The 25,312-nt window shown below is 38.1% G+C and overlaps 1 protein-coding gene across 1 annotated transcript in view; it reads left to right on the forward strand.

The window, feature by feature from the left end:
* Positions 1-15,756, forward strand: part of THBS2 (thrombospondin 2) — a 32,095-nt gene extending 16,339 nt beyond the window's left edge. The window contains exons 14-22 of the mRNA XM_082480428.1: positions 3,038-3,145; positions 4,865-5,024; positions 6,495-6,613; positions 7,252-7,486; positions 10,547-10,774; positions 11,219-11,490; positions 12,424-12,521; positions 14,797-14,936; positions 15,626-15,756. Coding sequence (XP_082336554.1) covers positions 3,038-3,145; positions 4,865-5,024; positions 6,495-6,613; positions 7,252-7,486; positions 10,547-10,774; positions 11,219-11,490; positions 12,424-12,521; positions 14,797-14,936; positions 15,626-15,633 — 1,368 coding nt within the window. The 3' untranslated portion in view covers positions 15,634-15,756. The remainder of the gene's footprint in view (positions 1-3,037; positions 3,146-4,864; positions 5,025-6,494; positions 6,614-7,251; positions 7,487-10,546; positions 10,775-11,218; positions 11,491-12,423; positions 12,522-14,796; positions 14,937-15,625) is intronic.
* The last annotated feature ends 9,556 nt before the right edge of the window (positions 15,757-25,312 follow it).

Below are 25,312 nucleotides of genomic sequence, written 5' to 3' on the forward strand. Positions count from 1 at the left end.
AGGTCTACAGTTCTAAATCCTTTCATGAACTACTCCTTCCTTTTAAAGAGTTAAGCAGGTCACATGCTCTGTGAAACCTGGATTCAGAGCCTGACATAACTTTTGGCAATAGGGACCTAAGAGGAATGAATGAGTAATTAGACAGAGTTCTCCTTATTGCAAAAGCTCAGTGGGAGAGGATGGGAGATTCAGCCTCTCTTACCCTTCAAAGATGTGGAGTCCCAGCTCTTACCCTCCTGGGGTGCCTGCCACCATTGTCTCTAGACCTGGCAGGGGACTGTTCTCCACCCCTGCTGCAGCTGTGCCATTGTAGTGAAAAATGAAACATTACTACACCAAGGAGAAAATAAGCATTGGGGAACCTAAAAATGGTGGTATGTAGGTTTAGCAGTGGGTGCCCACCATGGTATGTTCCCTGGGACCTGGTTCTGTGCTCATCTGGAGCACACTATAAGTTTGCCTCTGCTCCACGGCCTAGAGGTTCCATCCAGTGGAAATTGCTCAAAACCGGTGAGCACGCTTGGGTGTCTTATCCTGATGGAGTTATTAACTCAGTATACAGCCTTAAGAAACAAATAAATAAACAGATAAAATAAATCTGTATAACCAGGCTGAAAGTTGTTCCAGGTCCACCAGTTTAACAATGGACCAAATAGCTGAGGCACCCCCTAACAGGTAATTCCCTGGATCCCAGTCTGAGTGGTGGCCTTGCTGATGGTTGAGTGACAGGCACAATAGAGGGGCATGCACTGTTTGCAGCAGCAAATTAAGCAACTGGGATGAAGTGAGTTTTACCTCAGTAGAAGACATAAGCAAGTGCTCAGTTTTAAACACCTAGCCGTGGGACCACTGACAACACTGGATTACCTGCTTGCTTTCACTGGGGTATGTGCTCAAGTAATTTGCGGAATCAGTCAGGGCTATAAGGCCAAGATCAAGAGACTAGGAAAATTTGAAATTGGGCTGTTTGAGAGAATCAGAAGTCACTCAGATGTACTGCAGTTGAAGTTGCGAATCTGGCCATTATCGACAGAAGAGTTTCAGACCGTGACGGAAAATTGAACCTCAAATATTGAACTTCCTCGATGTAGCTGATGTCTGTTTATTGTGGATCCAGCCAGTTCAGCAACTGCAGCTCATATATTCTTTTTTGGTTCCTGTCATCAGAATCTGCAACATGTTGACTCAAGATGTAATGCAAATGATTAGTTTTCATTAAAAACCCAACATGCTGAACCCATTCAGAAAAGAACTGTTTTCAAAGGTTGATTCATGGTTTCTTTAATACATGTGTTGATCTAGTAGACATAAGTACTTCATTATAAGGGGAAAAAAAACTCTTAAAAATACCAGGTATTTTCAGGTCCTTATATTCATTACAAAATATACTAGTTGAGTAATCTGATCTTAAAAAAAGCAAACCAAAGCTTCTTTCCTCTAGCTGATAATGGTTGAAAATTAACTTACTGCAAAGCTATATGAATAAAGCAAGTCGTTGTAAATAATAAGAATAAAATCTTAGCAATATCCTTTGGTGTAAATTTCTTTTTCATTCACATGAAAGTACCATTTTCTTTTTTTTCCATAAGAATTATCATACCAACACACAACTCCGTCAGTAGGAGTACCAAAGAAGCATGGCTTCCAGTGGGTTTGTGCCTCAAGGTTGAGTTCCCAGGTAGAAGGTGTGATGTCTAATATCTAATAAGAGATTTTTCGAGTGCACCGGTTGGATCTCTCTCCTCTACCCTGCTACCTCTTTTTAAAAAGTTTATAGGATCTTGCTACCCATGAGGTCTCCACCTTACTACTTGATTTGTATGAAATTGGACTCAAATCTATAGAGAATATAAACAGACAGACAAACATAGATACAAACATACAAAGTGATTAAGTAAGCTTTGACTAATTTCTTTCATTGTTTCAAAAAAGTTTTTTTGTATCACCGGTTGCCACTGTTGAGTTGGACAGTCAAGCCTGTTCACAGGTATTTGGTAAAAAGTGCCATAAAAATTTGGAGTTGCATTGGGGTTTTGATATTTATCACAAATTTTCCAGTTTTCATTTTCTTAAATTATCTATACTATCTGTGGTTTCTATACTATTAGAACCACTGAGATTGAAAACAGGGCTAGCAACCTCAATGCAATGTTAATTTTCTTAGGGTATGTATTACAAAAAAAGATATTTCTGCACTCTATTGGCGCATTCTGTTTTGGTCTGAGGTAGACACGGAGTGTGAGGAAAAAGTGAGAATAACGGAGTGGGTTTTTGTAGATGTATTTATTCTTAGCCAGTGGTAGAACTGAAATCCATTTTTAGCTGATTTTAGTATTTTAAAAAGGAATAAATTTTAAAAGTTTGGCAAACTATTTCATTTCTTATTTTTTCAGTGTAATATAAGACTTGTTCACTTAAAATAATCATTCTTTACAAAGCTGTGATACAAAATAAAGACATACATTTGCCTTTTATTTTCAAAGTCATGGGAGCATGGGAGTGGAAAGGTACGGTTTTGCAGAACAGTATAAAGGCATGTTTTTCAAACCCTTCCCACAGTATTCCCCTTCATTGCTGTGTACTGCTTCATTCCAGTAACTTTCCATATGAACAGCTATTTCTGAAGACCATCTTGTGGCTTGTATCTCTATTTTTCTGGCAAGCAAACCTGGTCATTTTTAGATGTAGTCCTCAAATATACTTTGAGTTGTCTATAAAAAGTTGATGTCAGAGTGCATTTGTTGCATGTGGTGTGTTTGTTCTCTGCTAGTTTTATCTAAAACTTATTGGAAGCATCCCTTTAACAGAAGGAGAGCTGGGAAATAGAATGATTTGCAGATGCATCTCACTTGCTTTGCAATATGAAAGCAGCAAATGAACTGCTACCTTTGGCAGCAAACAAACAGGCGCTTTAAAAAGTATTTGTGATTGATCATTCTTGTTTCATAGCCTCTGGTGTACTATATCTACTCTTCTGCCCAGGCAAGTTATTCTGACATAATGTAAACATAATGTATTGATTATTTCTTTTGGCCAGGATAACTGCCCCCTTCTGCCAAACTCTGGCCAAGAAGACTTTGATAAAGATGGCAAAGGAGATGCCTGTGATGAGGATGATGACAATGATGGTGTCGAAGATGACAAAGTAAGATGTATTTCTCTGTCTTCAGTATGTTTGACCTAAACATCTGGTTTTAAGGAAAACCATTACAACAGATGAGAGCTTTATTGTTCAGACCTTCAGCAGAGTTATTCTGCATTGCCTTCCCTGAATGATGCCTGGTGCATCAGTAAAGCTGTGTTGGGTCAAGGGAGAGTAGCACTGTGCAGAGCAAAGCAGCCTGGGGAACCTGAGGCTGAATTATGTTTTCTGTATCAGTTCTGGATTCAGTTGTGGGCATGAAAACAGTTTAATCGAAGGTGGTATTGGGTTTTTTGTTTTGCAATGGGACAACGATAGGTCCATTGTATTTGAAAAGCTAGTAGATATTGTATCTGAGGTATGTTGGAAATGTGATATGAACACAGCCAGCACCAAGGACGGGAGTATGCACCTAGCCTGGTTCATACTTTCCTTCTTTAGATCTGCCCACACAACTGAAATTCATTTACCTGCAAAGCCTAAACAATAGGCAGTTAGTCTAAACCTGTTCTCCCTGTACACTCGCTTCCAGAGTGGGATTCACCCTGCCTTTTCTGGACGTGTTTAGGATGAGTGAATTGGTTTTAGGAATTTACTGTTCCTCTTGGTGCCCTTCAGAGGGAGCCTAGATGCTCTAGAGCTTCAGATGATTAAAGTTGGGTTAGAACTGTGTTCATGGAGCCTCTACTTAGAATAGTTCAAAAACCAAAGAATCATTTGATAAAATAATATTATTTAGTACATATATTTGAAAAATTGTAACTGTAAGTTCTGTTTTACCAGCAGTGTAAAATGTTGACTTGTCTCTATATCTTGTCCTTGAGTATGTAAAATGCATTTCGGATGAATTCAAAATGTTAGGCTAAAAAAAATTATTTTGTAGTAAATGTGTTTCGCTTTAACAGTGAAAAAGTAGTTTAATTTTTTTTCTAAATAACCTCCCTTCACATTCCATGATGCTGATGTAGCCCTCACTCCCACTGCTTTGGTTTCTTTGCTTTCTACACTGTGTACTTCCTTGTGCCTGTGCAACAGTCCACGTGTAATTTGGGGATGTGTAAAACATAAGCATTCTTGTCCTGGTGGACTTTCAAATTAGGGACTAAACTGAAATGGAATTTTAAAAATTCCACTAAAAGTAATGGTCTCAGGGAAAAAAAAAATTGGGTCCATGAGAGTATTTCATTTTAACTCTGCTTTTTGAAACTTTTTACATTTTATTATTGTATGCAATATAGTACATCCCACAAAAATAGTCAGTCCTTGTTTAAATTGAAAAATCAAAATATGTGGTTTAAAAGTGAGAATATTGATACTAGGTTGTTCCAAAAAACCTCAGTAGTAATTATATTTTTTTCCAAAAAATATAATATACAGCTGAAGGCCTGATTTTACAACACATAGTGACTTTTTTTTTTTAAAATGCTTGTACCAGTGGTATACTTTTGTTGAAAATATCTGAGTACAGATCCATTTTAAAATGCCTGTTGCTGTCCTAGTGAGATACAGAACACATTTTGCATGCCTTGTACAAACCCACAAAACCAGACAGTAAGCCAGGCTGGGCAGATGCCATCCTGTTGCCACCAAGATCTTCAGTGTAGGTACAGCTTGTGCATTGAAAAAATGGTGGACCAAGATGTACAGGAAGAGTTACTGCTTTATAGTATGTGCTCACAAATTGTGATTTATATTCTGAAGTCTTCTATTTCTTCTTACTAGGATAATTGCCCTCTTCTGTTCAACCCTCGTCAGTTTGATTATGACAAGGATGAAGTTGGTGACCGCTGTGATAACTGCCCCTATGTGCACAACCCTGCTCAGATCGACACAGATAATAATGGGGAGGGTGACTCATGTGCTGTGGATATTGACGGAGATGGTATGCTTTCAGTTATGAGAATTAAGGGCTGTTCCACAAGTACCCTTTGTTTTATGTCCAGTAAGATGGGCTACCTACTTTTTATACATGGAATAAAATTGGGTCTAGCTGCTCAAAAATGCAGAGAAGACAGGTTTATCTGTCCTGTGTAGTATAGTTGTCCATGAAGTCCCTAAATGACTACAATGGATATTATTGAAGAATAAATCACAGCAAGTCTTTTATCAGTGTAATCTTAAAAATAATTCTTTCCTTCGTCTGTGTTCCAAAATAATCAGGGTCTAATATAACACTTCTGTTTACTTTTTTTTTTCCTTTTTAGGGAGGGAAAAGAATATCAGAACATCTGTGCGGTTAAGACAATATCTGTAGGAAATTAATCTGCTTTTCTATGAATGTACTGCAAAGCCCACACTAATCCAAATACACATTTTTTACGTCTCTTAAAATATTATTAAAGGTGTTTATTTCATCTGCCAGTAAGTGCCTATATGACACAGGTTTGATCAGAATTAAGGAGGGGGAAAAGCACTTAAATGTCTTTCCCTGCAGCATTTCGGATTTATAAGAATCCATAAGTACTGGAAGTTGAAGAAATCTAGTTTTTGGATTTCCTTCAGTAACGTTTTAAACTACTTTTGGATTTTTATCTGACTTGAACTTCTGAACGTTTTGAAGTCTCCTCATCCTTCTGATCATCAGGTTCTTAGTAGTACTTGTGGGAGTCTTGCATTTGAAGAAAAGTGTAATCATATGTTATTGGCTGAAAGATTATGCAAATGTCCAGGGACTGTATATTATGCAAATGTCCAGGGACCGTATAATGTAGGAGGGGGTACTTGTGTCCTTTCCAGACAGCTATGCCAACATATCTTATTTGTTTCTTTTCAATGTATTATAATTTTAAAGGAGATAGTTGGTTGGATAATTAAGTTTCCTGAGGGGGGCAGTTTCTTTTGAAAACTTGAAATGCTGTACAATAAATGATGCACATGTTCTGGTAAAATGAAATTATTTAGTGCTGAGGCAGCTGAACATTAATGGAGTTGTTCCTATACAAAACTCTTTAGAAATTCCACCATGTTATAGCTGTGCATTCTGTCATTCCTTAAAGTGTCTGGGAAGAAAATCCAAATGAAATTATTTAAAAACAAAAAAACTTCCACCCCTTTATCAGTTATTCTATGCAAAAGGGCAAAATTCTTAAGACATAATCAGCCCTTACTCTAGCAAAATCCCTTAGTAAAATAAATATGGAAGTCTATTGTAGCGAGAAAAGTGGATTTTTTTTCTAATACTAGTTTTTTCACTCTTTCATATTGTAGCAATAATGTTGTAGCAATCAGAAAGCCTATGACCCCCTTAAGAGCCTTTCTTCTTTACTGGTGACTCCTGCAGTCTATGGCCATCTGTGCTGGATGCTGAATCACTCGGATTTCTTCAATCTCTTGTTGTTTTTTTTCCTCACAGACATTTTTAATGAACGAGATAACTGTCCTTACGTCTATAACACAGACCAGAGTGATACAGATGGTGATGGAGTTGGTGATCAGTGTGATAATTGTCCACTGATGCATAATCCAGACCAGGTAAATGTTAGACACAGTTTCCTTAAAGATAATGTCAGAACAAGGGCAGAGTAAAGAACACAGGAATTGCTGTCAGACCCTGTTTGCTGTAGATCCAGAGAGGTGGATCTGTATTGTTCATTTGCACATCTTGGGTTGTCAGATCTCTTTGCATCAGATGAAAGGGAAGTAGAGTGATGATGCCTTTAATCCATCTTCGAGGCTTTAGTGAACAGTTTTCTTCCCCTGTGGCAAGTGAGAACAGCCTCAGGGCTGCATTTGGTATGCCCGAGTTTGTTGGTCCGTGAGCTGATAAGTAATGTGAAACATACAGAAGCAATCAGAAAATGTGCTTCCCAGACTGCCACTCCCCCATGATCTCTAGAATGAGAGCACCGAAGATCATGGCCAAAAATCTGCCCTGGAAGTGTCTTGGTGACTAGATCTTATGCACTGATGGTAGAATAAGTAGCTATATGAGTTTGAAGTTACGTTTCCACTTTAAGTACAGTTGTCATCATGATATCTCTTGTCACAGAAGCACAGAGGAGTGCTTAAGAGAAATGTTGAGAAATTAAGTACCAGGCTACCCATACTTTTGTGTTTAGTTACAATAATAAATGTACTTATTTTTGATTTTTTTTTTTTTTTTTTGGTAGACTGATGCAGATAATGACCTTGTTGGTGACCAGTGTGATAACAATGAGGACATAGATGAAGATGGCCACCAGAACAATCAAGATAACTGCCCTTACATCCCCAATGCTAACCAGGCTGACCATGATAAAGATGGTAAAGGAGATGCCTGTGACCCTGATGATGACAATGACGGTGTCCCAGATGACAGGGACAATTGTCGCCTCAGATATAATCCTGATCAGGAGGACTCTGATGGTAAGGGCAATGTCATATGAATTTCATTATGTTCTCAGTATCCAATTATGATCTTGGAGCATTAGTATTTGGTGAAGAGAAAGACTTCAGATCAAACTAAGGTGCTTTTGACATTTGAGACGCTGTGGACTTCAGTGGAACAGCACTGGCTGGTTTGGTCCAGACTTAGAGCATTAGGAAACCTTCTGATGGGGGCTGAAACATGCACATCCTTATTTCTAGAAGAACATCTTTAAGAAATAAGAAAAAAAAACAACAAACCCAAACCAACAAAAAACCCCCAGACTTTTTAAAAATATATTTCTGATTTTCACTCTGAATTGGGAAATTCAAAGTGAAAAACTTTGGGAAAATATTTCAAATAGCTTGAATTTCAGATGTCTTAAGATAAAAAATGAGCTGCTTTGCTTTCAAAAGAAGTTGTCTTCTGAAAATTAAAATGGAAAAAAATGGGATGTAGTGCTGTCTTATTTTGAAAAACAGACTATTTCTCCATTTTTTTTAAGTCTAAAATTTTAATTATTTCTGAAAAAAATTTCTAAGCACCTTTTCTCAAATTTGGTTTATAGGTAGCTTTAAATATGTCTTGATGTACACGTCTTCAATTCTGTGGTAAAATGTTGCTGGTCACTCTCAGACAGTTCTTCTCTATGTTTGACAATATTTCAATAATGAAATTGTGATAGTTTTACGATCATAGATGTAATTTAGTAAAACTATATATGATCCTTTGAAAACCACTGTAACATGTCTACAAGTAGTGGCCCTTGCAGTAAATACAGGTGAGCATTTTCTTTACTGAGTTATACAGCTTTCTGGAGTCATTCCATGTTTACGTTGGTGAAATTGAAAGCAGAATTTAGTACTTACACAATATGATTTTATGTACATTTAGAAAGAAAATCCTGAGCCCTGACTGACTTCCTGGTAAGCCAACTACTTGCAGTAGGAAGTTTCTGGTTGGCAGTCAGTAGTAGTTCTTAAATTACTTAACTCTTCAGTCCAATTATGTAATGGAAATGTCTCTGTACTTGCCGATCTGTGGCATAGCCCTTTAATTTCAGAAGTATTCCAGAATAAAGGTGCCCCCAAATTGGGGTAGTTTGTTACAGTCAGCTGTCACCTGGATCTTGTGAAAGCGTATTATGTACACATTTATATATGGAGTAAGTATTCACAAAAAGAGTAAATTTAAACAGTTTAGCCAGCTCATCACTGTCATTAGTGGCAGGGCCAACAGAAACCTTGGAAAAGCGATAAATAAATCCAAAAGATGCTCCCACACTCTTGAAGATGTAAGCTGTAGCATATAAAGATGAGGCCCTGGGAGAGCTGTTGGACATGACTGGGTAAACAAATGCTTTCTAACTTTCCTTGACAGGGAATCAACATTGTCAACAGCAGCTCAGTACCAAATGAACATCATCAGGGCTTTCAGTGAATAACTAGATTCTCCTGTGACTCAAGAATTACCTCTTTGATATTGGCAAAGGGAACAAAATGGAAAATTCAATCTCTTTTCTCCAATAAGTACTAAGACAAACAGGTGCAGGAGTATGCAGCTGGTCAGGACTTGGCCAATTGCCAGGGTGGAAAATGGGACTATTTTACCACATATCTGAACTGCGGAAAGTCTTTGAGATATTAGATGCTTCAGCTTTCTCTAATTACTTTTTTTTTTTTTTTTTTTCGCTCTTGCCTAAAACTAATTTTGCTTTCTCTCAGAAAGCTTAATTCTTGGATAATGCTGTGCTGGTTAGGCATAGTAATGGAGCTTTCCATTTGCCTGTGAAGCATCTAGTAGTAGGTCAATAATGAATGAGCTGGATCATTGCTATTTCCCATTGTGTTAATTCCCATGTTGTTAGAGTAGTCACAAACTCTTAAATTAAAAAGAGCAGATGCTCAGCTGTATGAGGATAGGAAACAACTAGATGGTTTTACATTAGTACTCAGTGTAACATCAAGGGGTTTCTGTTGTCAAAGTCAGAGCCATTTGCGAATTTGTTTTTATACTTGTCTAGCCAATTTCAAGTGTTTGTCCTATTGTATGCCACTGAGTAACAGTGGCATTGGCGATGAGATTTTTTTTTTTTTTTTAGATGCCTCCTTTTACCATGTGCTATTCAAGGCAAGTCACATCTGTTGGTTTCCACCAATATTATGGGCACATTAAGAAAGGAATTTTTTAAATATTGAGCATAATAGTGTTGAGCAGCAGCACAACTGCAGCTTAGCTGTATGGATGTATTTTTAGGTTCTCTAAAAAACTTCTTGCAATTCATATAACAAAACTTAATATTTCCATTCCTCCAAGGCTAGTCCTGTTGGATACAGTTCTTTCTTTTTTCTTATATTTTTTCTGAAATGCTATATTTTTTCATGAGACATATTGTTCTAGCCACAAATGAAAGAGTGACTGAGCACGTATCCATATTTTACTGCAATACTGCCCCACTTTATTTTGACATGGATGTGACATTTCTGCAATCTGAAGCACCTTAGAGGGATTGTTGCTGAAGGAATCTTGAGACGGAGATAAGAGTCTGAAAAAAAGTTTAATATCTTCAGTTGTATATAAGAATTTAGTAATGTGCAGGAAGATTAAGATTTTAACACTATTGTTTGAATTCATTTACACTGCACATATTAAAATGTGGCATTGTATCCACATCTGGGACAAATCAAAATGAAAATGTAATACAAGCATTAATGAATTACATCGACATAGCAAGCTTCCAACTTTTCCCACCCTGATTCTAAAGCAGCATATGAACTGGGGCCAGATTGATCACTGTCATAAACCACTGACAGGACAGTTTTATTAACAATGATTTTGGCTCTGATCCAAGTTGATGACTTCTTCCAGTCATTACCAGCAACATTTCGAATGGACTTTCAGAGAATGAAGCTTTCTTTGGAGTCATTTGGAGCATTCTTTGAGACACAAGAGAATAACGTATTCATATGTATCATAAATTTCTTCCATCAGTGGGAGAGCTGTCAGGACGGGTGGATGAATGGCTAACAATTGCATTTGCTTATTCACATTGCTTATAGGTGATGGCAGAGGTGATATTTGCAAAGATGACTTTGATAATGACAATGTCCCAGATATTTATGATGTGTGCCCTGAAAACAATGCCATCAGTGAAACTGACTTCAGAAAGTTCCAGATGGTCCCCCTGGACCCCAAGGGAACAGCTCAGATTGATCCCAATTGGGTTATTCGCCACCAAGGCAAGGAACTGGTGCAGACTGCCAACTCTGATCCTGGAATAGCTGTAGGTGAGTATCAGATGCCAGACATACTTTGGAGAAGTAACCAGTGATGTGGTAATAAAGAAAGGCAGGGGGGGAAGTAGATAAACACACCTTTTTTGGTGCTGCAAGCTTTGGGACCAACACATGGGGACAGTGCATATGCCCAAATTAAAACTGGCTCAATGCTGTTTGCCTTTGACCATTCGTCTTGTCACTGACTGTGACACATATAAAATACCCAGTTGAAGAACAGCAGTACTTGCTGTCTTCAACACCCCTTGTAAACAACTTATTTCTCTCCTGAAGCCTCTGTGCAATAGGTAGGCAAGTGTAATTACCTCCTCTCCTACAGGTAAGGAAACTGAAAAAGGTAGTTTACAACTCCTGGAAAACTCGGAATAGATCTGTGTGTGTGGGCGGCCAGACTCAGCTTTGTAATGATGGTTTGTCTCTTTTGTCCTCTCCCAGGCTACGATGAGTTCAGCTCCGTTGACTTCAGTGGGACGTTCTATGTTAACACAGACCGCGATGATGACTACGCTGGCTTTGTGTTTGGCTACCAGTCCAGCAGTCGGTTTTACGTTCTGATGTGGAAGCAGGTCACTCAGACCTACTGGGAGGACAAACCCACCAGGGCTTATGGCTATTCTGGTGTGTCGCTCAAAGTAGTGAATTCAACAACTGGTACTGGTGAACACTTGAGAAATGCTCTCTGGCACACAGGAAACACCCCTGGGCAGGTGAGATATTTAAAACTTCAGGCCAACAATGCATGACTAATATTTTAAAAAGAAGGGGGGTGTCTCAAAAGGAATTTCCCTTCACACCTCAGTCTTTGCAGATTTTTATCATCTTTTCTTCAATTCCTATATTATTAATGTCAATAATGACATTTGCATTGTGTTTCGAAGAAAACATTACACGTATAAAAAATTATGAATGGAAAAAATGACACGTATAAAAAGGAAGATGTGGTGCGGTCCAAAGAAAAAGGAGTGAGAGGTCCCAGTTATCCACAAATCCTTTGTGACCTCTGTATTGGCACTTGCTCCTTCGGCATTCCAGCTTGTTTGAATTATATGTGGTTTAGAGTTCAGTAACCAGTGACAGCCAAAGAGAAAAGAAATGAAAACAAAGAGAAAAACTGCTGCTGTTCCAAATAGGGCCTTTTGGAAATGAAGTTATTGGGCTTTGCATGTGGATAGGAATTTCGCACTTCAGAGGTCCTTGCAGAAACAAGACCTTGACTGAGTGTGAGAGATTTCAAGGAGCAGGCCAGAGGCAGTAACATCTGTGCAAGCAGCAGTCTCTCAGCTTCGGTGGAGGCATTTATGCAGATAGCAAAAGCAGCGCTGACTCTGGTTGCGTGGGTGTGTATGTGCAAACAGGGGCAGGACTACCTAAGGGGAGTCAGGTTCGACGCTGTAATGGTCTTCAGTGGTTCCAGCCATAAAAATACAGATGAGTAACTGATCAATAATTTACGACAGAAATGTTCATTACTCTCGCTCTGTAAAAGAGGTCTGTTGGTCATACCATCAAATGTTAACCACTATTTTCAGTTTTGTGCTCTGCAGCAAATAAGCTTTGGCTGCATGTGTGGTTACTATAGTGGACGTACAGTTACTGAAGCGTGGTCTGTTTGTAATAAGGCATTTGTATTCCTACTGTAGGTGCGTACTTTGTGGCATGATCCCAAGAACATTGGCTGGAAAGATTATACTGCTTACAGGTGGCATTTGATTCATAGGCCTAAAACGGGATTAATAAAGTAAGAAATGTTTTTGCACCTCTATATTTTCTAGTAGCAAAAGTTTTGTCTCTGATATAAGAGCTGTGTTACCAGTTTCTTTGTTCTGATAATGATGATAATCATGTGACAGTTTCTTCCAATATTTTGGGGACATCTTGTTATCTTTAGAATAAGTTATTTTCCTTTTCAGATATATTTAATTTAGTCTTGATGGTTCAATACGTACATCAGCTAAATAGCCTTAAATGAAAGGAAAAAATAAAGTTCTTTCTCAATAGCTCTTCTGTAAAAGGACAAAAAAGTCCTGAGCAAAACTCTAAGCAAGATTAGAACTCAAGATTCCTCCCCAGCCTCTGGAATTTGAATGAATTAAATTAATTAGAAACATCAGAATTGCCACAGGGAAGTAGGCCAACAGCCTGTCTACTTCAGCATCCTGTCTCCCATAGTGGCTTATGCGAGATACTGCAGAAGTAGCCATGAGCACGTCTGTAATGCACTCAACAAGGAGCTATGGCATGTGACTTTCCTTGGAGTCCAGCTGTTTATCTGATGTTCCAAAGAATGAGCATTAGCTGTCCATGTCAATTTTATCTTCTACTAACTACTGTAACTGTAAAGGACGTTTTTCATGGGGCAGAGTCTGACCTTACCTCTTAAGGTCTTGTTTGCGCTTATGAGCAGGGGAGTTTCATTTGGCTGTGAAAGACATGGGGTGGGCAAATTTGGATAGACTAAAGTATCTGTTTCTTGGAAAGAAAAGAGTTTCTTTATGCATCAATGTATTGCAGTGCAAAGCATTGACTGATACAGGTCAAAAGGAAACGAGTTTTTCATTCATGTTGCTATTATCTTTATCTTCCTTTGCAGAATCTACTTAGGGTCAGACAAAGCGTGTTTCAACTGGTATCCCATTAGATTAATCCAGCATGCCAAATTCTATGGTCCAGGGCATTAAATTCCTTCACTCTTTAGGTTGTTTAAATAGAAAATAAATACAATAAATTATTTCAGTAATGAAACCATTTTATTTGTACAGAAGTAGCCATCTAGTATGAATGCAATTAGATCCGCATATTTTTTTTTGTGGGATAAATAATTTATTAAACTCTTCCCACGTGCTTTGGGTTCTTGAAATTTTGAGAATTACATTAAATAGGGTTACATGAAAACCTGTCGGTCTTTTTGCTGTTCTTTTTACCATCCATTAAATACTGTTTTCAGGGAGCAGTTTCATACTTGACTTTGGGCTCCTTTCAGAAAATAAAACACTTCAGGGTAGAGCAAGTGGTGGACATGCCTTTCTGCCTAAATAGAAATCTGTCCCGAAGTGTATTCATCCTCATGTGAAGCCATCCTGCTTTGCATAACTAATGTATTGTCAATTGAAGCAGGACCATAATCCCTTTCTCCAGAGACTGCTCTAATTAAGAGACTATAGAGTCACTTCTGATTTGGCCCAAAGGCTATTTTAAGAGGCTGAGATCCTAAGAACCTTGACTATCTCAAGGTCTCCCATGAGAAGTGAAGAATCCAAGTTAAAGGAACTGCAGTCTATCAGATAGAGAAGGAAAATGAAGAGACATCTTTTAGAGGTTTTTTGGCTCCAGGGTGGATGCCTGAAACACTACAATCCTCCCCCCCCCCAAAAAAAAATTAAAAAGAAAACAAACCAAAAAAACCCAACCAAAAAACCCACCCCAAGTTCTCCTTCTTTTCCAATTTATTATTAGTCTAGCTGTTTGTGTCCAAATCCTTCCAGCTTTCATTAAGCTCTTAAAATGTCTGAAATTGAGATTCAGCATGTCTCCAATTAATGTTTTGTTTGACTCTAAAGGGAGTTCTTCCAATTTCTGATGTTGGCCCTTGCACCTAAAGATAAATAAATCAGCTATTCACACAGCTGTAAAGACAACTTTGCTAAGCGATGTGGCGAGGTCTTGTGCTAACCTCTAAGTTCACAGGGACAGGGGCTTATCAATGAATGCTAGTACATCATATAGTTCATTCCAGGAGACATGACTGTTCTAAATAAAGAATTGGGAAATCTTTTGCAGATGGTTTGCATAAAATTACTTGTGGAATAGTTCCACTGCTTCTGATTAATGTGTTGTGGCTGCCGGCCAGGTGGGCGTGAGATAGAGATGAGAAGCTGTCCTTACAATGAAGTTGGGTTGTCTGGTGCCTTGTTAGAAATAGTTCTGTTTCAGTTCTTGGGAACTGTTACCAGCCCCTAGCACTTGACACTGCATTATCCTCCTTTGTCTCATTCAAATTCTGTTTTTCTTTACAGAGTTTTAGTGTATGAAGGGAAACAAGTCATGGTGGATTCTGGACCGATCTATGATACAACCTTTGCTGGTGGACGATTAGGTCTCTTTGTTTTCTCTCAAGAGATGGTCTATTTCTCTGACCTCAAATATGAATGCAGAGGTTAGTTGCAGAAAATGCCTGGAAAATGCTGAAGCCTTTGATAACCTGTGGAGCAAGCATGACATATGGAAATGAAAAGTATCCTCTAGTTACTGAAAGCAATCTGTAATATAGCATGGAGTAAACCTTGATTTGCTGAAATACCATGAATGCCCTTTCCCCCTATTGTAATCTCAATTTGAATAAGAAAACCCAGATGTTTAATACTACCCACCTGGAAAAAATTAGATAGAAATCTCTGAGCGAGGTGCGTGCTTAGAATTCTCCCTGTATATCCACTTTCCTTTGTTGGCTATTTCAGCGTGTCCTGCGGGCAGAGAGCTACTTCTGGATCACCCCTCTTTCAAGAGGCAAAAAGGAGAGAGCAGATATTTTTAATGAGCACGGCTGTCTATAGTGCCTTATCCAAAATGTTTTGAAATGCCAAAAATGCTTTCCTCAGTTATCTCATATATGAATTTTTATATACATTTAGATACATAGGTGCACAGACACATATGTATGTGTCTCTATCTATATCGGTAGATACCTATTTATATAAAGTTCTCACATTTGTAGGAAAATGGAGAACAGGAAACATTGTGCTGCATCCTGAGACTGTATCATGATGGAGCTCTGTTCTTGTGTGATTGACTTCCTAACCAAATTAAACAACCGCAATTAATATCTTCTTTTCCCATTTCTTTCAGATGCTTGAGCAATGGTTGCTGCATTACCAGCAAAGTACTGTAAATGCTATGCAACCTAGACACCTCAGTACATCCTGGTACTCCCAGTCTCTATTTTTGTGTACCTCCTGTCCTCTGTCCTTATGCTCCACTCACCAGGTACTTCCCTGCTGCCAGGAGTGCCTCAGCCATCCTGCCACCCAAGTGCCTTCTCACAGCCAGGACTAGTGAAACCTAAATGTGAGCGTCTGACCCACCACTGAAGCAAAAGCAGATTGATACATTAGAACACTTTTGTACAGTGAAAACTTAGCAAAACACGTTTGTTTGTTTATTTGTCTTTTTTAAGGAATGACGTTTACATATAAAAATGTAATTACTTAATGTATTTATATATATATGGAGAAAAAGAGGGGGGTGATGATTATCAGTCATTGTCTTTAAGTGAGGAAAAATGTGTTTGAATAACTTTTTACTTGTATGGTTGACACTTTCTTGCTCTGGTCAGGGCTGGACTTCAGTAACACAAAGCCTCTGGGTCTAATTTTAGCAAAGTAATGGAGGGCAACACCAACAGTACCTATAATAACAATGAAAATGCCTTTGGATAATAAAGTAAAGGTCAGTTATGAACATTTCGTCATCCAAAAAGATGTTCATTAGCTGATGAGGATGCTCTTAATAACACCTATTAAAATTACAGCTGGTAGAAATGTCAAATTTGCAACATAAAGCATTGTGTAGTCGAGACTTAATTCAGGCCAAACAGAATTGAACTAGAAGCTCCTATGTGAAAGGGAAGAGTGATTCATTTAAACGTCCAAAGCTATCGCTGTTGTCTGACTTTCAAAAAAATATTTCCAGTTGTTCCTTTTCCATCATATTTTTCATTCCCTTGTAATAAAGAATATACCATGATTATGTGGAGCAAAATGAACCTGAACCACTTTCCCACCTCTGCTGCAAAAAGCACTTTGACATCCTGAATCCTGATGTGGGTTTTTTAAAAGGTGGCAACGCCACAGTTACTTAATTTGGTAACATATGAATTTAAGGTTCCATTTATAAATATTTGGTAGTATTTATTATGATTATTACACTGAGCTACCTTCTCTGATAATTTATTTTAAAGCATGTCATATAGTGCATCAGTAATACATTCACAATTAATGATATTTTAAAGCTACTTTTAAAAGCATATCACACCATTTAGATATTGTCAAAGCATAATATACACTTAAGTATAGTTTCATGGGTTATATTCATGTATGCTTTAAAGTTAAATGAATAATAATAAGGAATTTATAAATGGAACCTTAATATATATCCAGTTACCCTAATTTTAATATTTTTTTATTGTTACCTATGTCTGCTGTATATAGAACTTCTTAAATAATGCTGAAGGGATACCAGTGTTTATTCTAAACAGATACAACAGTTACTCAGATATACAATAGTATAAACATGTTTAACACTCTTTTTTTTTGTTTTGTTTAAGTTGTATGAGCTTTGTTCACAAAATGAACACATGCTGGTGTGATTTTATTCATAGGTGGGTTTACTAATGGAATAATACAGTACCTCTGCCTTGTTACAGGGCACAGTGAGCTAAATGGTGAATCAACTTTTTCTCCCTTGAAATAGATTTTGTTGCTATATTCATTAGAAAGGAATCCACAGTTGCTGGCTTTATTGCACATTTTATAGTGTTCATATTATCAAATCTTTTTTTGTTTTTGTTTCAATTTTGTTTTGTTGCTGGTTTTTGGTTTTGTTTTCTTTTTTTCCAAATCCTCTTCATGAGGTTTTTAAATGTTTCAGTTTCTTACTTTTGGTATTTCAAATTGTATCCCCAAGTCCCAAGCAGAAGGGAGGGTGACTTCATTAAATGTAATGATTGTAATGGCTGTGTAGGGTTTTTTGTTTTGTCAGAGAGCTACATCAGTGTGGGGGTGAAGATGTTAATATTTGGACTGTATCATAATTTTCCTATTCTATGTAAATTATTTATGATGTTTTTTTTTAATTTCTTTTTCATTTTTTTTTCCTTGCGAGTGTGTGTGAGAGAAAGAGTGAGATCGATGAAATTTCATTTTGTTTTGCCAAAGATTGTAAATAATTATTTATTTGTTTACATGGACGGAACTTTATCATATAACGTCCTGATTCATTTAGTCAGATCCTCATATATATATATATATAAAGAAATTAATGATAGGAAATAAACTGTAAAAAGGTTTTATAAACAAAATTCTCTTTACCTTTTTTATAGTTAAAATGTTTCTTTAAAGAAGGTATTCCCTTCCCCAAAGCCCTCAGTTAAATAAGCCTCTTGCCTTGCTATACACCAGTTCCTTTCAAGCAAACCAGCAAATCTGTTGCTTAGATACAAATCACCGACTGACTTCTAAGGTTGTAAACAACAGGTTTCCTAGTCTCTCTGACAAAGCCTCATTCCCCGTAAAGTCTTTCTCTGGCAAACTATCCCAAGTTTTATTTATGGCATTGCAACTGAGAAATGTTGGTCCTGCCTCTCTTTTTGCTGGACTCGTACACACGTTCTCCGCATTGTGTCCTGGCTGATGGGTTTGAACAAATACACGATCCTGTTCTGCCGTTGCTTCTGCTGCAAGTCCCATCTGAGTCACTGGGATTCGTTGGTGTGAGCGAGGATTTCCTTCCTGCTGGAGCAGTTGAGGAACGAGTGAATCGTCATTAACCAAACAGAATAAAATAAAAGAAAAAATTCTTAGCATGAGAGATTGTTGCGATGAGTATGACCTGCTCCCAGAGAGGGGAATTTGAATTGGGTTAGGAAAAGTAAGAATGCCCAGCATATCAAAGTGCTTATTTTGAGGTGTGAACTCAAGCCGTATTCTCTTATAAACATCCCAACTATTTACTTTTCTTGGCTTTACAAATATCCCAGCCATTTGCTTTCCTTGGCTTTTGGGTCCGGTGTGAGTACTCAGAACGTAACACAAGAAAGCCATATGGTCTTCAGCACAATCTTTTGATGAGCCCTTTAAAATAATAAAAATGTTCAGGCTCGTTGAGTGGTGGCTTTCTTCTACTTATCCTGCAAGGGTGTCAGTTGACATTGTTCAGGTAATAGCATGGTCAAGATCTTGTAACCAATGTTCTCAAGAGTCCCATTTAAATCTCTGGTATGGATCTCCAAGACACTTTTGAGCAGCGCTTCAGTACTAGTACAGGGTGCCTGAGAAAAACAGAGAGGGAACGACCAAAAAAGTAAATACTGTGCTGTGAATGATCAGGTTCACATACAGCAGTGACACCCTCTGAACTCTGGCTGCAGGCTTTTGAAGATATTCAGGAATATTTGGTTCATTTGGGAAAAATACAAATTTAAAAGTTTTGCAGCCTCTGTGCCTCTGGTTCCCAGAGAGATATGGGCACAGAAGAAAAAGCTTGGAATCCCTGCAGAGAGGCTGTTCTAACTAGATGATCTTTAAGGCCCCTTCTAACCTAAACCGTTCTGTGATTCTGTGATTCTCACAAGGGGAAGCAGAGTAGAGCAGGCACTGATTGTGCCACTGTCTCCTGCGTGACACTAGGCAGAATTTTTTCATTTCCCTGAGCATCAGGCTCCCATCTACTAAAAGTCAATGATAAATTTCTTCCCCTTTAAAATCCTTCTGGTAAGTTTTATGTATCTTATTGTTTCTGGGCCAGACAATAAAACAGGAAATACTGAGATCCTGAAACCTCCCCCTGAAATTAAGTTCCGATGAGTCTTCTTGACTGCTTTTAAAACATGAGTTTTTCAGATAAACTTTGGATAAGCCTCTGAATTCTGAAAATTTAAGCTGAACTCACAGCATTTAAGGATTTTTCCATTACAAGAGTACCACATTTGCCATGGTTTCTTCCAGAAAGGAAGGAAGAAAAATCCACCCAAGACCATACCTGTGATTTCACACATTAGGCAGCCTAAATACTAGCATTATGAATGCTACCATGTGCGTCTGCTCTGGTAGCTACATGATGGGAGCAGAAGCTGAACAGACTACCCCGGTCAGTGGGCCAAGTCCTTATCTTGGTCAGCTCGGTGGGAGTTTTGCTATGGACTTGAGTGATATCTGGATGAGATTCAGGGTGCGGCTTGTGCTGCAAACCTCCATAGAGGAAGAGCTCTAATGCTTGCATGGGAACATCTGCTCTCTAAAGCCATTTGAAAAATAAATAACTGTGTAATAACTTGGCGCAGTCTTGTTCCCAATGTGGAAAAGACCACCCTTGTAGATCAGGAAGGGGGACTTTGAAGCAAAAGAAACCTGGGATTGATTAAACCAAAGGTTCTTCTGATCCATTATCCTGCTTCTTGAAAGCTACCAGAACCAGATGCACCAGCGGAAGGTGTAAAAGCTTTATCATTAAAAATCATGCATTAGCATGCCTAGAAGGGAAACATCATTCCTAGCCCCAGATGGTTAATGGGTGGTTTCTGCCTTCATGCCTGCGTGGCTTATTTTGCACTAATAAAACTGCAAATATTCTTGTTATTCATATAAATATCTCAGGTTTTTAATCCGACTTCTCGACTTATTGAGAGTTCTGGAGGTTGATTATACACGATATACAGTACAAATTTCCTTTTACCAGCTTCAGGTCTGTTACTGTTTAATTTCATTGACAGGCTTTATTTCTCACAGACTTTGGGAAGGAGTGAATAGTATATATACATCATCATAAAACTGCATGTTAGAAGAAAAATATTCTGCTTTACTCTTACTGCCTGTGTGCATGTGTCTGTAATGGGGTCATGCAATACATCAAAGGTAGAAGAATTTCCTCTGCTTGCTGAAAAGATTGGCTGTCATGTTGCAATTCTGTTCAGGTACATGATGCTACACACATGCGCACGCACACACACACTAAAAAATCTGCATATTTTGCAAAGGATAAGTGTCATTCCGTGCTTGTCTCGTTCCTGATGCTTTCCCCAGCCATCTGCTACTGGCCACAGATGGAATCAGGCAAATGAGTTGCACAGATATTTCACAACCTTTTATCCTGTCAATGATCATTGATCATTACCCCGTTCATCTTGATATTTGTAGAGCTAGATGTGAACAGGTTTGGTGTTGTTCCTTTAGGAGCAAGCGAATTCCTTTTCAGACATCTGCTGAGCATTTCTAGACTCTTTTCAGCACTGCTGAACGCAGCCGTCTCTGGACGCCGGAGGCATGCATTGCAAATCACACTGGAAATCTTAGCAACAGTTATAATAAGGTAATTTGTAACTTAGAAATTGGTTTTAGTCACTGAGATTACATAGACATTCAGTAACTTGTAGGAGCTATAGTCTTGACACTCCCTTTGTGAGCTGATTTCCTCTCTTTAAATCATGCTGACACAAAAGAAAACAAGCAAGAGGGTGGAAAGCTGCAGGCACTGTCGGCTGCTGCAATGGATAATTTTTGACCAACGCCTTTTTACATATGTGAAAAAAATGAAACCCAGAGTTTTCAGTTTCATGCGAGGCAGGTTTCTCTCAGATGGTCTTCTGATTGATCACTCAATCCAGTTTTCTTCCTGGAGTCGCTGCTGCTGCCTTCTTGAAAGTAGCAACAACATCCAAAAGAAATTTTAGGGAAGGATCTGCCCATCATAAAGAGACAATGATTCAAGATATGGCAAAACCAATATCTCAGCTTGCTTTAACAGATATTCAGGAGCAATGGCTACCAATTGTTAAGACATTCCTTGCTGGTGAGACTCGAGTTCTTTAGAGTTGGATTGTGGAGCCCAAGAAAATTAATCTGTCCTGCTTTCTGAAGATTCAGCTGCAGTGTCTCTGCTCTAGGATTTTGCAGTCAGAAGTAAAGGACCACCCAGCTGGTCATGAATGTAATCCAGTGGGTTTAACTACGCACAGTAGCTCAGCCTTGATGCTGAAGAAGTGGGAACAATGTCTAGAGCTGAAACCAGTGACATGTGGAAGATCACTCGCTTTCTCAAGTGAGCTTCAGTTACAAAGATATTGGCAATCACTGCTCTAAACAACAGCATTTCTCCATTTAAAGACAGAAGTTCCAAAGTTTCTAAAGGAGATAGGAGCAGGGAGAAAACCAGAACGCTGTTAAATGCTCAAATAAAGATTTACACAATTTTCAGAGAAATGGAGCACTCGTAGGCAGTAAAATGGCAAGAGACCACATTCTTGATTTTTGTCTTCTTGGAAATTCTTCTTTTTAATTAAGTGCAGAAAGAACACACAGAAATAAAGTGTCAGTCTGCATTCAGTTTTTTCATTAATATATCAATGAAAAGTTCCTCCTTGATTGAGAAGGAAGCATCCTCTATTGTACACAGAGGGAACTGAGAGGACTATTATTTATACAGCATCAAATCCTTCCATAGGATTTAATTCTTTGCTTTCATTTGAAGACTTTATAGTTTTCTTGGTTTATTCAACAATATTAAAATTGTCAAATATAATAAATTACTCTCTCGGATCATCTTACATGCGTCCATCGAAGGCTGGTGTCCAGAGCCTGAAATAGTCCTTAAATCAGTATTATTCATTAAATGGAAACAAATTAAGTGATTTGTGGTTGTAGACAGGAAGATTGCCCAACCCTGAGTAGGAATTGTATCTTCCATCAGTGGACAATCAAGAAACCTATTGTTCTTCATGCCTAGCATCAGCCTTCCCTGTGAGAAGATAATATGATACCCTTCTTAAACCTGAGGGAGACAGAAGCTGTGGCTGAACAGAAGTGAAGCAGAGGGCTTCTGAGCCAATGTTTTTATCACAAGATCATCCATTTCAAAAGAAACAGGCACAAGTCATTATGACAGCAATATGAAAACATCAGCTCCTGTTATTTCCTGTTAAGACTTTCATCTAAACCTGAATTAACCTCCCATTCAGAGAAATGCAGACAATCACAAAAATTATCTTATTTGACTGCTTCCATATTCCCTTATTTACATCTGAAAATTCTGATTATTCATTCAACCGTGGGGCACTACGCTAGAGAGATAGATCAAAAGAACGCTCTTCTGCTAACTTGTGAGATTTGGCAAGTTGAGACCTCTGCACTGGAAGGCCCACACTTTCAAACATATCTGCAGTTTTGAGCACAGAAAAATGGTTCAGAACTAATGGCTACTTTAACAAATGAGCAAGGTATTTAATATATTATCTGAGTTTACTAGTAAGACAAATAATATTTCTGGAATATTTTCCAAAGAGGGGGAATATTTACTGTATCACATTTGAAAATATGTGGATAATATCCACTTTTCTTCAGTGCTTGAAGGGTCTTTGTTGTAAAATCTTTTCAGCTCTTAGGCTGTTTAGGTTTTTTGTTCTGTTTTCGTCTCTGGTAACTTTTCATGAATAAAACTGAGAAGCTGATTTTTGTTGTTAGCAATCATTCTCAACTGCGTGGAAGACCTGTTCAAGTTTTTAGTGAAATAATGTGTCTTGGGCAGGAAAGTTGTCGCCAGAACCATTTGTCTCTTCTGCAGGGAGGAAGAACTGTCATCCTCCAGTGGGCATTGACTGCCTTCTGATGAGAGCAACAGTACAGGTGAGGTACTGAAAGCAGGAGCTGGCACCTGTGGCATGATTCCACTTGACCCATTGCAGAGAAACAGCCAAGGTAAGAAATCTTGCACACAGCTATGCCTGTGCACAGTCCCCTACAGAGGAGAGGGGGAAAATGTGCTGAGACCACAGAGTTACTTCAAGCACTGAGGTCTGCAGATCAGCTCCATGGCTGTTGTGTTGCCTGTACTTAAAATACTTTCCCTTATCCTCATGCCAATGCATCTGTCTACAGTCTAGTTCCAGATTTAACACCTGGATGCTGTGCTTAAGATTTTTTTTTCTTAATGATGCATAGAGACTAAACCTAAACAGTTTTACTTTTTTATTTCTGGAATATTCATGCCAGTGTTTGTTGTTTTTTTTTTTTTTCTTCTATGAACTATGAGTTCATAATGCTCCTGTATGTCCCAGAGGATGAAATAATGCCTCCAATGCAAAGCATTATGTTGTTGTAGCACTGTGAAGGATAGTTTCTTGTGCATCTTCATTCCTGTCCAGGACAAGTTCATAATGTGGTGGCTGCTATTTCTCAAAAAATGTACATTGTTTAGGTCCATAATGACGTACATACTTTCTATATCTGTATTGTTTCTCCCAACAAAGCATGAAATACTGTGATTTAACAATATCAGGTATTTAGGTCCTGTGCAATTCCCAAAAGAGAGTGGAGCCACTGTCATTTTTGCAGTACTTTCAGAAATAAAAGATTAGTTGGAAAACTACTGCATTAATTTCCATAGCTTCAAAAGACATTAATGCTCCACTTGCACATTTTGCCTTATAAACAGGAAGTTTACTTTTCTGACCAGTTTTGATTAAATATTAATATGAATTTTAAAATATTGACACTTCCAGATGTATACAGAAAAGATTTTGTCAATTTAAATTTTTGTGCTCTTTCCTGTAATATTCTGGAAAAGTTTTAACACTAAAAAGTGGCTTGGAAAATCTTTGGGCTGTGAGGTCTAAATAATTCAAGATGCAGAACTGGTGTTTCTCAAGAAGAAATATTAATTTTTGCAAGTAACTCTAAATGTTTCACTGTGAGGTGATTAATAAATAAAGTAAGAAATGGCAAGCATCTGGGACATCTTTACCTCTTCTATTGCTCAGTCTTTACTCTGCATAGACGTGTCCATGAGGCGTGAACCAATGTTGCCTTATTAGGACTACCAGTTTTTCATACACGTGTTCATAATTTTGAGGGACATACATCATCTTTTAGCAAAAAGCCTGACACTTCTCGTGTTGCAAGTGTTTTACATTAGAAATGTAAAATAAAACCAAAGCCATGGAAAGAATTTTTAATTCAAAAGGAAACAGTCTCAGAGCATTTTAATTTCCTGCTATTTCCATATTTTTGTATCTCATCATCTGAGGTTTTGACACATGTTTATGCTCTGCACTGTGATGTCCCTATCACATGAGAAGTCGGTCCATTTCTCTCAGGGATAAACCTATAGGAAAGGTAGAAAATCCTTCCTTTTTTACCTGCCACAGCTCTCAGAAGCGCACAGCAATGCCAAGGTGGTGGAAGGCAGAGTATCCCAGCATCACAGACCAGTAAGTGCTGAGAAGGAAACTGGAGAAGGATGAAGACAAAAAAGCTGATAGGAGGAATCTGTACAGCTATATGCCAGGTCCCACAACATCAAGTAGCTGCTCCTGAGGGGGGCTTTTAGGGGTTTCTATAATTTGTTCAGATTAAATATTAATTTCCTGAAGTGTATCAAGCCAAAGGGATTTTTTTTAAAACTTGTCTAATAAGAAACTGCGCATGCCAAATATATTTGTCACCTGATCTATCTAAGGTTTGTTTGTTTTCTTTCTCTTCCATTGATGATATTTCACATTGATGTTGGTAAAACTTCAGGGAGTACACTGCAAAAAAAAAAAAATCCTCCTTATTTTTGTACTAAATTGAATACATTTTGTATGCTATAAAGAGAATTGTTTAATTGTCAAAGAGAGGTTTTTTAATTTTTCAGAAAGAGGTAGGGAGTTTCACGAGTGCCAGAGCCGCTGCCATGGGAGGAAGGGAAAAATTCAGCCCTTGTGATGAGACAGAGATATTGCGGGGTAAGGAGGAGGGAAGGTGTCTGAATTTTTGTTGTTCAACTGTG

The sequence above is a fragment of the Vanellus vanellus genome (genome assembly GCF_965231255.1).
Source record: "Vanellus vanellus genome assembly, chromosome: 3".
NCBI classification, from domain to species: domain Eukaryota; kingdom Metazoa; phylum Chordata; class Aves; order Charadriiformes; family Charadriidae; genus Vanellus; species Vanellus vanellus.